Here is a 14715-nt window from a genome sequence, read left to right on the forward strand (position 1 = left end):
ACATAATAGCCATACTATTTAGATACACTAAGATAAATAACAGAAGAAACAACTTTTGAAGTCAAAGTGATTGCCTCTGGGAGGGAAGGAAAGTTCAGGCAGGTACTACTATTTTTTATCATAAAGCCTTTAGAACTTATTATTTTATTTTTTAAAACTGTGTACACATGTTACTTTGACACATTTTATAGATATATAAAAGGAAATAAGGCCACCATTGTCTGATTTGTTTTTAGACAAGATATTTATTTTGAAGTTCCAAATGACATTAGCAGAATTGTGACTTTTATGTTTACCGAATGGTGCATGGGATAAAAAGGGGTTCTAAAACACTTTACTAGATCATCCAAACCCTACAACAGACACTCATGCATCGAAATTCTTGTAAAAGGAGCACTTCCTTACTCCTTCCACCCTCCCCTCAAAATACCCATGTTCACAAAGAACAAAACTTTACAGCTTAACCAACAAAAAAAGTGTCATACAATAATTCTAAGGCAATGTTTCTATGAAGACAGGAGAGGTAGCAGGCTGAACCACATTCACTGACCCTATCTCTCAGCTGCTCTTCCTCAGCAGTCAGGTTTTTCCTGTGTACCCCACTTCATTATTTTCATCATCCTTACCTCTCTGTTTACTGGACATTCCCCTTGATCTAACACCAAACTTAGCCAGTCTAACTGTAACTCAGATGATAATCTGACCACTTCCTGGTAAGAACAGATGGTTAATGTTGTCACAGTGATTAATAAATACAAATATGCATTAATTTAACAATGAATTACATTTCATCCCATCCAGGCATGAAGAAGTTAAAACCTGGACTCACTGACCCTGTGTTAAAATTTAGTGCTAAACATAAGCAACAACACTGGGGCGTTGTTATTTTATCAAGACACCTGAACATAGCAAAATTAATTTTGTTCATTTTTATTAACATAGGACATACTAACCGAATATTACTTAATAAAATCAAGGTTACAAAGAAACTCACTAGCCAATAAACAAATGATATTCATTTGACTCTTCTCTTGGTTGAATGATTTTCTATTAATTAGTAGTACACAGCTATTTTTATCAATTTATGCTTAAACTGCCTTATGATTTCAATGAAATTTCTTAGCTTTTACTTATTGAATAATTTCTTCAACTGGGAATATTTTCATAATTCAAAATGGTTCCTGAAAATTAATGCATCCTTCAATGCCTTCTACTTAAGCTGGGTGCATTTAAAATGCAACATGATTCTTTGAAAGGTGACTATGACATTTGAGCATAAAGCCTATAAGAAAAAGAAATGTCTTCCCTCCCCCTATGCTTCACAGAGACCATATGAATGTTCCATACTCTTCATATTTAGCAACAGGAGTTCCTTAGAGATCAAACAGCAGAAAATAGGAGGAACTTAGGCCATCAATGCACTTGTAAAACAGATAAAACTCCAAATGTATTTTAAGATTCTATCTTCTCCACAGATGAGAAAGTGCTGAAAGGGCTCTTCAACTTTTCTTTACTGACATCCTCTCTGTGCCCCAATTAGAAAAAGAGTTGCAGGATGGTAGTCCTCCTTAAACAGCACAGACTCAATCTGGAAAGACTGGCGAAACCCCTCTCCCCCAACAATGTATCCCAGAAAATAAACTGCCAAGTGCAAGAGGGACAATTTTCAGAATAAATAACATTCTGAAGGACTGACAAAACAAAGACTATTTTTAGACAAAGAACACACCAAATACTCCAAAATTTCAGGATAACCATACATCAAGTACTTCGTGCAAGTAATATTTTTACCAGTTAAAAGTCATTATGAAATACACATTCTTTTAACTGAATTTCATATGTTATATAAAACTTGAAAAGTGTGGCACATTTCTACTATTAACCATTACATTGCTTTTTGTTTTTTTAAAAAAGTATATATTAATCAAAAGTATACATTACCCAGGTCTTTTGATTTAAAATATAACTGAAGGAAAATATAAACTCTGAATAAACAGGCATTCTTCTACACAAACATGAGTTATTTCAGTAAAAAAAAAAACAACAACAACAATAAAGCAATTTCAATGTAATCAAGCCACCTCTGATTAATACATACATTTTCATGCATGTGGAAAAATTATTTTTAACTAGAACTTTAAGAATAAGTTCCATAGCAAACAAGTTACAGCATTTATTCAATAAGGAATATTAAAATAATTCCAGTTAGTAAAAAATAAAATAACTTCAACCATATACATATTATAATTTATCATGTACATACTCCAAAATCCCCATAATTTAATTAGGAAATTTACAGAACATCTTTTTAAAGTATGTCTTAGGAAAACCAACCAAAACAATTGGTGCATTAACTAAAGAGAATGTGCATACACATTGCCATTTGACCTATATGCAAAAGTGGAATGAAATACATAGGAAATTAAGGTTACTGCTTTGAAAAATTTCTGGAATATTAGTACTTAAGTCAAAACACTTACCTGCAAAATAAAAACAGCCTGAGGTATTTCCAAAGCTGAAGTAATTTTCTGAATGTTAAATATCACAAGAATGAAAACAGTCTCCATTAAGCATTTACATGTGGTTTACAGTTGAGGCAGAAGATGAAGCTCTGCCAAGCAGTTTTCCCATTATCACCTGAATTCTTTCTTCCCTTATAAAGCATAAGCTTCAAGGGAAATGATTACATATAAAAACATTCCAAGTGAGTTGGGGTTCCTGACTGCAACATTTAACCAAATGGAAAGAGGAATTTTTTAATTCTCCTAAGCAGGACCTACTACCCAACCACTGCAGACAGGAGCATTAATTCTTATGCTAGATAAGGTAAGCATGTCCTTTGAAATCAAAGCTAAGCTTGACAAATAACTGTACTGGATAAACTGGATACATGAACCACCTCAACAAATACGGTATTTTAAGCATTTATACACATGAAAACGATGAAGTATATTATTTAGATATGGTCTTTCTTCATCTTTCTCTGAATCCTGAAAGGTTAGCAAGTCGTTATACTCATACATCTTGTAATCCCTTTCTCCACAAAATACATACACATATATAGCATCATATGTCAATATAATATCATCAACACAGCATAAAGATTTAAGCAGTAGACACAAGTCACATGAAAGAGGCTCTATGCATCATGTGGCCTGTCCCAATAAAAAGCAAACATTAGAATGCCATTTCAGCAATTACAGTGTTGATATGATCAATATAGCTAATTTTTTTATACCCGTCATATATTTTCAGAAGTCATCCATAGGGAAGAAGCAAACAACAAAGACTGCTTTTTTTTTTTAGAAAAGTTATGTGCCAACTTCAAAATGACATACTAACCAGACATCAGCATTCGAAAGCTAGGTTGAATAGGACTGGCCTTGATGCACATGCAGATGATTTGCTTTCATAATATAAAATTAAATGGTAATGTCAGCTGTATTACTACTGTTTCTATATTTATGATTAATTACTAGCAGTACAACTCCCAGAAGGAAGGAGATGGATCCAACAGCGATGTAAGCAATCCCCAAAAATGGATTTTTTCCTCCCATCCACGAAATAGTGCTCAAGATCATCCGTTTTCGTCCATCAAAATAATGTACAGGGTAATCTGAAGAGGGTATAGGAAGATTTTTCCATCTCTGGTTACTTGATGTTTAAAATATAATTTTAAAAGTTGCCATTTAATTGTTGGTAATTCATTTGTGTAATTCTAGGATACACAGGTACCTTACTCCTATGTTCTAAATCACACACACACACAAAATATTATCTTGAAAGACTGATTTAGCAAATTAAATGTCAGTAGTAAAAGCCAAAATATTTTACCAAAACAAACAAAATGTAAAGGTTACGCAGTTTCTCAGGTGCTTTTGGTCTCATTACATGGAAGGGGCAAAAGACCTCAAAGGAATGCAACGTGAAAAAAATAATTCAAGTGAACAATGAAGCCCACACAAAGAGACTGACAGACCAGGAGAAAATGGAAAAATCAGGGACTAGAAGTCTCTGTGGGCTCAAAGAACACATGTAGCAAGAGTGTAGTTATGAGACTATGAAAAGGCTCTGAGCAAAAGGTCAAAGAGCATAACAAAGTTTTAACTTGCCGATTTAGAGCAATGGCAAAACTCACTCTGTGACACAGCTGATAGCTAACAGTGGAAGTGAAGGGTGGGCTGTTAAGGAGATTTAGGAAATAGGGCACCAGTATACTAGATGAATTATCTACATGGACCAGTTGTAGAATTTTGCAAGAGGTAAGGTAGCGAAGAAGCCAGAACCAAGTCTCCATGCAAAAAGTTTACAACTTTTTCAAAAGCATCTTTTGAATCTAGGGTTAGGCCCTATCTGTTTCTCTGGTTTCTTCAACTCTCCATCCCCACAGATGGGTCCCTATGGGTCCCTAACTCCCAATGGCAGGTTTGGTTCTGCTAACTTCTTAAATCAACCCTAAACTAAGGCAGGAATGATTTTAAGACCTCTAGCTAACCCAACATTCTGTGGGATACAGTATCAAATTGCCCATGCTAGTCTCTCTCTAGCATCCCAACCCTAAAGAAACAGGCTTCTGCCTTCATTCTAGAAGTCTTCAGTTCCCACCGTATGCCCAATTTTGAAAATTAACCCTTGATGTTTTGCAGGTCCAAATTCCTGTCTTACCAAGTCTTCTCAATCTGCCATATATATCATGCATTCCTTTAGATAGTTCTTTCGAAGTTGGGACCCTGCTGCAGAATTCCTGTGTGGCAATCATCTATCAACTAAGAATTCCTCAGTGCTTCACAGACTTCCCTTCATTGTGCCCTAGGCTACAGGTTGCTAAATGTGCCCTTACTCTCTAGAGATTTTCTGGATGCTAATTTTAACAGAGCTGCTCTCTAGTTTGACTATCTCCTCAGGATAATGTTCTAGAAATCAGCACTTGAACTGGGTCTGTCTGTCCAAAACTGCTCCAATGTGGATTTAGTTTCAAAAACTTGGTCACTTTTAGCTTGCCATAGCAGGCCATATTTACTTGTGTATTCAGGTGCAATATCAAGAGACTAGAATCCAAAAAAAACCTTATTTTGAAATTGGGTCTATTAATTTAACCATTTACTAATCCATTTTAAAACCAAAACCCACTTGGATTATGACTCATTTGGATTATGAAAATAAAAAATGCAAAGATCAGCAAACATTTAAGATTCTAGCATTGGGAGATCTCTTCACTCACAGTGTATGTAAAATATAGGCTCCAGATTAAAAGATGTAAAGACTTTGGTTAGAATAAAAGAAATTACTATTTCCCTCCTAATAAAGACTGCATCTATGCAGATATGGGTTGGTGTAACTGAGTGAACTAGCGGAGATGCAGCCTATGTTGGTAGCTGAGAGTAAAATTATGGCCTTTGGAGTCAACAGCCTGGTTATGAACCCCAACTCATTGTTATTACCTGTGTAAAGTCAGGTAAGTTACTTAAGTGCTCGATATTCCTGTATTCTGGTCTATAATAGGGAGATATGCTGCTGCCTGAATTAAATAATGAGCAGAAAACACTCAGCACAGTGTTAACACATAGAGTGGAATAAATGTTATTTATCAGCACCGAATGTGAACTTATTAATGTGGAACAGCTAATAATAAAATGTTTTGAGTTTTGTTACTACCAATAGATCAAAATTATGAACAATTATATTGATACAAATTAACACATCCATTGATTTTTAATATCTAAAAATATATATATTAAAACATCCCAGTACCACTCAACTCCCAATTTTAGGTACTCTCATTGGCCTTTACATTAGGCCCAATTACAATCTCCCTTTTAAAAATACCTAGCTTGTTAATAAATCAATCACCTACATTTTAAGTAATTTACCAAACAATATGCTTCAAACCCCAGTACCAAGTATATGCAAATTGAAAACATTACTAGAAGATATAAATTTTAAAATACATTCTCGCATATACCACACATACTTTTGTAAAAATGCAGATCCCAAAACTAAAGCCCAAGGTAACATGCCACATAACACATATAAGGTTGGAGTAGACTCCTTTCAATCTCTATGAATCTGTATACCCAGCCAAAAAAGGATACTGTATGTGATATTCAAAGAGTATCGTCCAGCTGGTAATGTTGGGTGTAAATCACTTTTCCTTTCTATAAGACGATACAATTTGCGAAAAGTAGGTAATGCTGCAGTACGCATCCAAACAATAAAATCCTCATTTATGAATCCATTATTATCTGGGTCAGAATCCAGCATGTAAACTGGTTTAAGCCAGTTTACAGGCTTTGTTGTACCTTAAAAGGAGTGGGGAAGGGATGAGGAGACAAAATATTACATTGTGAAATTAAAGTGGCAGAGAAACAAATAAATTTGGATAATAAATAGGGGTTTATTCAAAAGAAGCTTTGCTGCAATTTTAAAATATTATAGCTGAAATGCTTATAAGACACCACAGAAACTGAATTCATAATTAAAAGTATACATTTCCTTTAGAATTTTAGTACATTAGAACATTTACCTAACTTGGTATGAAGGTGAGGAAAGAAAAACTGTGTTTTTCAAAGCATAAACTTTAAGATTCTAAAGACAGAAAATTTTAAATACTTCATTAAAACTCCTAGTTTAATTTTTTAAGGGATATTAGTAATGTTTTACCTTTAAATCGTTCTTCCAGGCTGTCTCCTCCAGGGGGATTTCTGAATTTCACATTTTTATCTGTCCACCAAGCAATACCTTTCTTTTTCAAAGCGATAGGTACAGGATAAGAATCATTGCCAATAAGAAACAATTCTAATGTATCTAAACACAAGAAAAGGAAGACATTACTAAATATCTCTTGAAAACTCATAGCAACTGCTTAACTCTGTGAGAAATAAGGACCTGATATTTGCTTCCAAAAGTGGTTGTGACAGAGTAGGCATATGATTCACATTTGTTCTTTATTCCTATGTGGATTAAGTATGGTAACTTTATAACGCTAGATGGACTTCTCTTCCCTTAACAGAGTTCTAATTCATTTACCCATAGGCTAGCTGACATGAACTAAGATCAAATGTTTTAACATTAACCCAACTATAATTGCAAGGTAAATCTACCTTTCCTTCCTTCCTTCCAATAATGCATCCCTAATTGCTTCTTGCTTATCCATTTATCCGTCTGCGCTGTCTAATACAACAGCCACTAGGCACACAGGGCTACTGAGTCTTTTGAAATGTGGTTGGTCCAAATGAGTATGTTCTGTAAGTGTACAATACACATCAGATATCAAAGACTTAGTATAAAAAATTAGAATATGAAGTATCTCAACTTTTATATAGCATTACATGCTGAAGTAATAGTATCTTGGATATACTGTGTTACATAAAATGTATTACTAAAATTAATTTCACTTGTTTCTTTTCACAGTTTCAAATAGGACTATTAGAAAATTTAAAATTACCAGGCCAGGCGCAGCGGATCACGCCTGTAATCCCAGCATATTGGAAGGCCAAGGTGGGTGGATCACAAGGTCAGGAGTACAAGACCAGTCTGACCAATATGGTGAAACCCCATCTCTACTAAAAATACAAAAAATATAGCCAGGTGTGGTAGCACGCGCCTGTAATCCCAGCTACTGGGGAGGTTGAGGCAAGAGAAATGCTTGAACCCAGGAAGCAGAGGTTGCAGTAAGCAAGATCACGCCACTGCACTCTAGCCTGGGCGACAGAACGAGACTCTGTCTCAAAAAAAGAAAAAGAAAAAAAAAAGAAAGAAAGAAAATGTAAAATTACCTACAAGACTTGTATTTACAGCTCACATTATCTTTCTATCAGATAGTGCTGCTCTAAATGATCAATTATAGCTCCTTTTCAACGACAAAAATAAAGTGAGTGGGAAGGTCAGCCTGACTTTTATTTTAAGTTATATGAAATACGAAGATTAGCAGAATGTTTCTGCTTCTTTCTTCTCAGAGACAGAAATCCATTCTAAAATTTAAGTATGCTCAAAAGAAAATCACAAAGCATTATAATACCCCATTCAATACTCGATTTAGTCTTAAATGTTGGAGTTTCTCAATTTCATTCATGTTTACTAATCAAATCTGTAATGAAATTATGCAAATTGTCCTAATTATATATGTCTATATTTGTATCTATATCATACCATTAAACATGCTGTTGGCAATAGCTCCACAAGGAGCAATTGGTTTGTCTTCATTTCTTCGATAAGGCTCACATTCCTTACTGGGGTTCTGATTTTTAGAAGGAAAAGAAAAGAGAAATTATTATCCAGGCCTTTGGGAGAACTATGAGCTATCCCTAAATTATGAGCTATCCCTAAATTACTGATTAAGAATTCAACACCTATATTTTCCTCACTTGTAATACATATGTCTGTAATGTAAGTAGGCTATAAATAATACCACATTTAAATATTCAAAATGTATTTTGAACATTACTGTCTTACCTTTGTAACATAACCTTTACTTGCATATGTTTTGTCATATATGCATATATCCAATAAACATCCTTTTGATTTTCTGATCACAGAAACATTACCACAAAGGGTTTTCTGCCCAAGAAAAATTAAGAAATGGTCTATTGCCAATCCAGTTGTGATACAAGAAAATCTTAAACTGGAACTAAAGACGCTAGAGGTTCTAGTTCCTTGGGCAATTCCTTTAATTTAACTGGGCTTCACAAAATAAACACGTCCAACTATACAATCTCAAATTTTGTGATTTGGGGTTAAATCCTATATCTAAGAAAGGAAGGAAGGAGTTTAGTGCAGATTCCTAGAATATATCAATCTTTAAACTGTGCACCCAGGTACAAGAAAAACAAAAATGCTGACAAGGCAGAACATTTGCCTGTGGTCCAGATTTGGTTTTGACTTAGTCCCTACTGAGGATCTTAAAGAGGTGTGGCAGTTATGGGATTCAACTAGAAATTGTATCAAGTCTGAGGTTAGGTGTATGTCTGAGCTGGGACCCTCCCGCCACATTAAGCTATGTCTCAAAACACATAAACATACCAAGATAATCTCAATTAGAAATTAAGAAGACCCTAATTAGACCTCTTAGGATTATTTCATTACCAGCTAACCTTGACTTGTATCTATATTCTCCATGTCTAGACTGGAAAAAAGCACTTGTGTGAATGGAAAAGATAAGAGAAGGCTAAGGAAGCCTGTGGCAGGTATCTCATAAAGTCTCTTCAATATTTGACTTCTCAGCTATTTGGTCCCTACACCATCTGTATTGATAAAGCTATTAACATTAGGGCAAATATATCTGCTAGCCACTAAATTCTTAAGGAAGTTTTAAAAGAAAGCAAAATATTATTTACTACCTATGTGTCAGGTACTAAACTAAGCAATGCTAGGTACTTTGCATTAACTGGCTTACAAAAGCTATTTGACGAGGGTCGGGCACGGTGGCTCACGCCTCTAATTTCAGCACTTTGGGAAGCCAAGGCGGGAGGATCCCTTGAGTCCAGGTGTTCAAGATAAGCCTGGGCAACATGGGGAAACCCCATCTCTACAAAAATACAAAAAATTAGCCAGGCATGGTGGCGTGCGCCGTTAGTCCCAACTACTTGAGAGGCTGAGGTGGGTGGTTTGCTTGAGTCCGGGAAGCAAAGGTTGCAGTGGGCGGAGGTCATGCCACTGCACTCCAGTCTGGGTGACAAAGTCAACCCTGTCTCAAAAAAAAAAACAAAAACAAGCTGGGCACAGTGGCTCACGCCTGTAATCTCAGCACTTTGGGAGGCCGAGGTTGGTGGATCACGAGGTTAGGAGTTCAAGACCAGCCTGGACAATATGGTGAAACCACATCTCTACTAAAAATACAAAAATTAGCCGGGTGTGGTGGCGCACGCATGTAATCCCAGCTACTCAGGAGGCTGAGGCAGAGAATTGCTTGAACCCAGGAGGCAGGGTTTGCAGTGAGCTGAGATCACACCACTGCATTCCAGCCCGGGTGACAGAGTGGTGAGACTCCATCTCAAAAAAAAAAAAACAAAAAAACAAAGCTATTTGATGAGTACCTAATATGTAGCATGTACCATACTAGGTGCTAAAAACAGAAAAATGAAAAGAATACGATCCCTATTTTTAAGCAACTCAAAATGTAACAAAGGAAGCAGACCCTTACAAACCAACTGTCATAAGAAATAAGAGCCAGGATGAAGAGAACACCACATGCCACTAAAGAACTTATTTCTGTGAAGGTAATGGTGAATGTAGCTGGAGCATGCCAAGAGGGAGGATGATATGTGATAAGAGGATTACGCATAGCTCAGATCATCCTGAGATTTTACTACAAGTGCTAATATGACCACTAAAAGATTTTAGGTAGTGAAGTGATATTTATACTTTTTAAAAACATCTCTATAGCTGCTATGAGAATGGCCTGGAAAGGAGCAGGCTTGGATGATGTGAGACACAATTTGTTTATCAAAGCAAAAAGTGGTAGTGACTTGGAACAAAAAAATAAATAAAACATGTAAAGAAGCACATTTTTGCATGGAAGGACACTTAGAAAAATAGCAGGCCTTGAGATGAGAAGACCTCCAGGGAAGAGTAAAAATGGCATTCTAAATAAATGAAATGCTAAATGGCAAGACGAGCAGATGACTTGTGTCACAATGCATGGTTATGGAGCAGCAAACAAGGCCCAGGGCAGCCAGGCCTTGTTTAATGTATTAAAGATAGTATATAAGATAATGAGGCTGATGCCAGATTGTAAAGGGCCTTACACATAATATGTGGCCCTTTACAGAAAAAATTGATCAATTCCTGGTCTGGCCTGAAATCTTTGCTTGCAGTTTATAAGAATCAGTTTCAGTTTTCTTTACGCTCAATGAACAGAGCAGATATGTAAATAAAATAATTGTAAACCAGCCACCATTTTTGGGGTTTTGGAACACACACAATCTATACTCCCAAAAAAACACATTCAGAAAGGTCTAGAAACTTGGTGTATCTCACAGTACATCATCTTCTCTGGATTTGAGTGCTAAAGATTGGATCCTATGGAATAAACCCCACATAGATTCAGACTATCATAGGCCTAACCAGAACCCTGTGTATACCAAGGAATCTTTAAGTAGACTTGTATTGCTTAAAATCCCACACATCAGGAACTGATGATCAGCAATAAAACCAATCAGAGCAACCTAGAGCAGTTACAGTTTATGTTTAGGAGGCCCCTGCTGCTCACAACATAGTCCTAAATTGTATTCTAAGAGATTCGTCAATTCTAAGAAATCCTAAATTGCTCAGGGCCTCTGAATGTTTGTTGCATTGGCAACAGTAACATAAAATACTTAGGGCCGGGCGATGGCTCACCCATGTAATCCCAGCACTTTGGAAGGCCGAGGCGGGCGGATCACCTGAGGTCCAGAGTTTGAGACCAGCCTGGTCAGCATGGTGAAACCCTGTCCCTACTAAAAATACAAAAATTAGCCGGGCTTGGTGGTGCACACCTGTAATCCCAGATACTCGGGAGGCTGAGGCAGGAGAATCACTTGAACTCAGGAGGTGGAGGTTGCAGTGAGCCGAGGTCAGGCCACTGCACTCCAGTCTGGGTGACAGAGTGAGACTCTGTTTCAAAAAAAAAAAAAGAAAAAATACTTAGGCACTAGCCACTACTATGGAAAACTAAAAAACTGAACCACAGTAAACAAACTAAGATCCTCTAGTCCACACAGATTTCCAAACCAGTCTGGGCATCAATGCATTTGTGCAAATTTGAGGAAAAAATATTTTAACTAAAAATCTTTATGATACAGGCCAGGCACAGTGGCTCATGCCTGTAATCCCAGCACTGTAGGAGGCCGAGGTGGGCGGATCATGAGGTCAGGAGTTCAAGACCAGCCTGGCCAACATGTTAAAACCCTCTCTCTACTAAAAATACAAAAATTAGCTGGGCGTGGTGATATGCGCCTGTAATTCCAGCTACTCGGGAGGCTAAGGCAGAATTGCTTGAACCTGGGAGGTAGAGGTTGCAGTTAGCCGATACTGTGCCACTGTACTCCAGCCTGGGCGACAAAGTGAAACTCCATCTCAGGGGGAAAAAAAAAAATCCTCACTATACAAACTATAAATGACAACACTTTAATTTCATCCTAACAATTCTAACTGAACAGTTACCACATATTCTTATTTTACAGATATCATATTTTCATATTTATCATTTTACTTACAAGCAAAGCACTAGAATCTCCATTTAGTTGACTATCATCTCGAGATTTCACGTAACGACGATGGTTTTGATAGAAATTAGACAGTCCATAATACATAAACACATTGCCCTAGAGAAACAGAGAGGGAAAAATTTTCGTACAAAAACTATTCTGTATAAACTTATTTCATGTGTACATAAAAGCTACGTAATTTGGACTTTACTAGGTTACAATTTGTAATAGGTAGTGGGGTAAATTCCACCAGTACTTAGCAATCTAAAATGGCGCAACTGTAAATAAGGTTAAAGAAAGTACGTTACAAAATTGCACAAGTAAACTTTAAAACTATACTTAAAGACATCAAAGAAGTACTATTTACATTAAAAAAGAATCTTCAAGGAATCTATTAGCCTACTCTGAGCTACTTTCAATTTAAAATTTTCTCTAATTCAAACTGGTCTTCACCCAGTTAGCATCAACGTTTCACAGGGATAATGGTCAAACTTGTTTCTTTTTTTTAATCCCAGAGACTACAGACTTGCTATGTTGCCCAGGCTGGCCCTTAATTCCTAGGCCCAAGCTATTCTCACACCTCTGTCCCTAGATGCTGGGAGGTATGCACCACAGGTTTGTAGCACCAGGTCCAGCTGAAACATTCATTTTTTTCTTGTCCAAGTGAATTCTGAACTTCAATTGGGATGTAATAAATTCCTCAAGAGGATACTATATGAGTTAATAAACTACTAATTAGAGTCTCTATGATAATAAGCCACTTTATAATAATCAAGAAAAGTACTTTAATATATTTAATAGAGCAAACTTTGAAATAACCTGGGAAAGAAGGGTAACCTATAAACATTACAATTATTTAGAAGATGCTAAGAAGCCATTTAAATGATTATTTTTGTAAGTAGCAAACATTAAGCTATTTTCTCATTTCTGGATGCTACTTCTATTTTCTATATTCTTATCCTTAATTAAAAGTAATTCAGTAACATTATAAGCATACATCACTTGATTTGCTATCTTCATATACACTATCAATTATTTAATGCTTGACTTTCAAATGTCAAACCATGCAAATTTTCCCATTCTATATAAAGAAAATGTTTACATGGAAACTTTCTTGTGGAAGAGGGGGAATATCAAAATTGCATCACAGAAATTAAGACAATGAATATTCTTTTTTAAAAGGAAGTATTACCTCAAGATTCGGTACAGTAAATTCAATTTGCAAACTGAGAGATTCTTTGAATAAACACTGAGACAAAATAACCTACTTGAAGTTCCCTGAAAAGAGTTTAGTCCAATTCAAAGTTTGAGCTTGTGAAGAAACACAGAATCCACAAGAGAATGAATCTGAGGTTGACTGCCTTTGCAAACAACAAGTTCGGAAGTATTTTTGGAATGGGAGAGAAAAATAATGGAGCTTCTGTATCACTACTAGTCTCTCATTTCTTCAATTGTGCCTGTTCTGACAAAAGCAGAACTTATTGCATCTTTATTGCCTGCTCATCGCATTGAAAAATCATGGACTTATAAAGATGCTTTAAATGTATATTTTGTTTTTGCTGAAACAAAGTTAAATAATTACATTTGTCTTCTACAAAATTTGTTTTCATGTTTTATTCAAAGACAGCACTATCCTGTCCTTTATCTCAGTGCAAGAGCATCTATAACCACTAGATGGCAACCAACTATTAGGGACTATTAAAGTCATCACTACCTTTAGAAAATCTTAAGTGCAGAAAATCTAAAAAGTTGGCATGTATTAATGCAGTTTTGCTCCCTTAAGAATAATTATTTTAAGCTCAATTTTCAGGCACAGGAGAATACAAAGTGGTCTTTACATGCCTATCTGAATCTTTATGTCCGTTAGCATGTGCTCAGAATGGCAGTGTAAATGCAAACAGATGGATTTCTAACTACTTATAAAAAACATAAATGATCAGTAAGGTTTTAATAAGTGTTTGCATTTTTTACAATGCTTCATATGTCTTAAAAATAATTCAATTAAGTGATGGGAGAATTATTATTTTCTAAAGTAAAGCTTGCTTTAGTATTGTAAGTATGCAAAATAATTTGAGCAATAATTTTAAAAATACAAGTATATATACCTTTATAAAAAATTGATTTGTACAGTCATAAAATTATCTAGTGAAAGGATAAAATACAATGTCTTAAATTTTGTCTACAAAGAACTAAAATAAACCATTCAAATAAATGTATTTAATTACCAGACAGCAAAATCCACAGCCAAACACAAAATGATCTTCCTCAAAAGCCTATAAATTCCAGTAAATTTAAGTGACTTCTCTATAAAAGGAAAATACCTAGTAAAAGACATTTAGTACAATATCAGTATTTTTTAAAGCATGGCTTTTCTAGCACATTACTTGGAAACACAGACCTCAAATGACTTTTCTAGTGTGAAGTTAACGGTACAAATGCAAGGTGTCACATCCGGAGATAAACATTTATTGCAGGGACTGGAAGGCTCTGTTCCGGTATAATCAATCTGCAAGAGAAAAATATAACTAAGCAC

At 35.7% G+C, this 14715-nt stretch overlaps 1 protein-coding gene across 1 annotated transcript in view; it reads right to left on the bottom strand.

Moving 5' to 3' along the window:
* Window positions 1-225: 225 nt before the first annotated feature.
* Window positions 226-14715, bottom strand: part of TMEM30A (transmembrane protein 30A) — a 32312-nt gene continuing 17822 nt past the window's right edge. The window contains exons 2-7 of the mRNA XM_003897814.4: window positions 14581-14688; window positions 12192-12299; window positions 8149-8236; window positions 6661-6804; window positions 6093-6299; window positions 226-3616 (exon numbers count right to left, since the gene is read on the bottom strand). Coding sequence (XP_003897863.1) covers window positions 3423-3616; window positions 6093-6299; window positions 6661-6804; window positions 8149-8236; window positions 12192-12299; window positions 14581-14688 — 849 coding nt within the window. The 3' untranslated portion in view covers window positions 226-3422. The remainder of the gene's footprint in view (window positions 3617-6092; window positions 6300-6660; window positions 6805-8148; window positions 8237-12191; window positions 12300-14580; window positions 14689-14715) is intronic.

The sequence above is a fragment of the Papio anubis genome, chromosome 6, assembly GCF_008728515.1.
Source record: "Papio anubis isolate 15944 chromosome 6, Panubis1.0, whole genome shotgun sequence".
Taxonomy (NCBI): domain Eukaryota; kingdom Metazoa; phylum Chordata; class Mammalia; order Primates; family Cercopithecidae; genus Papio; species Papio anubis.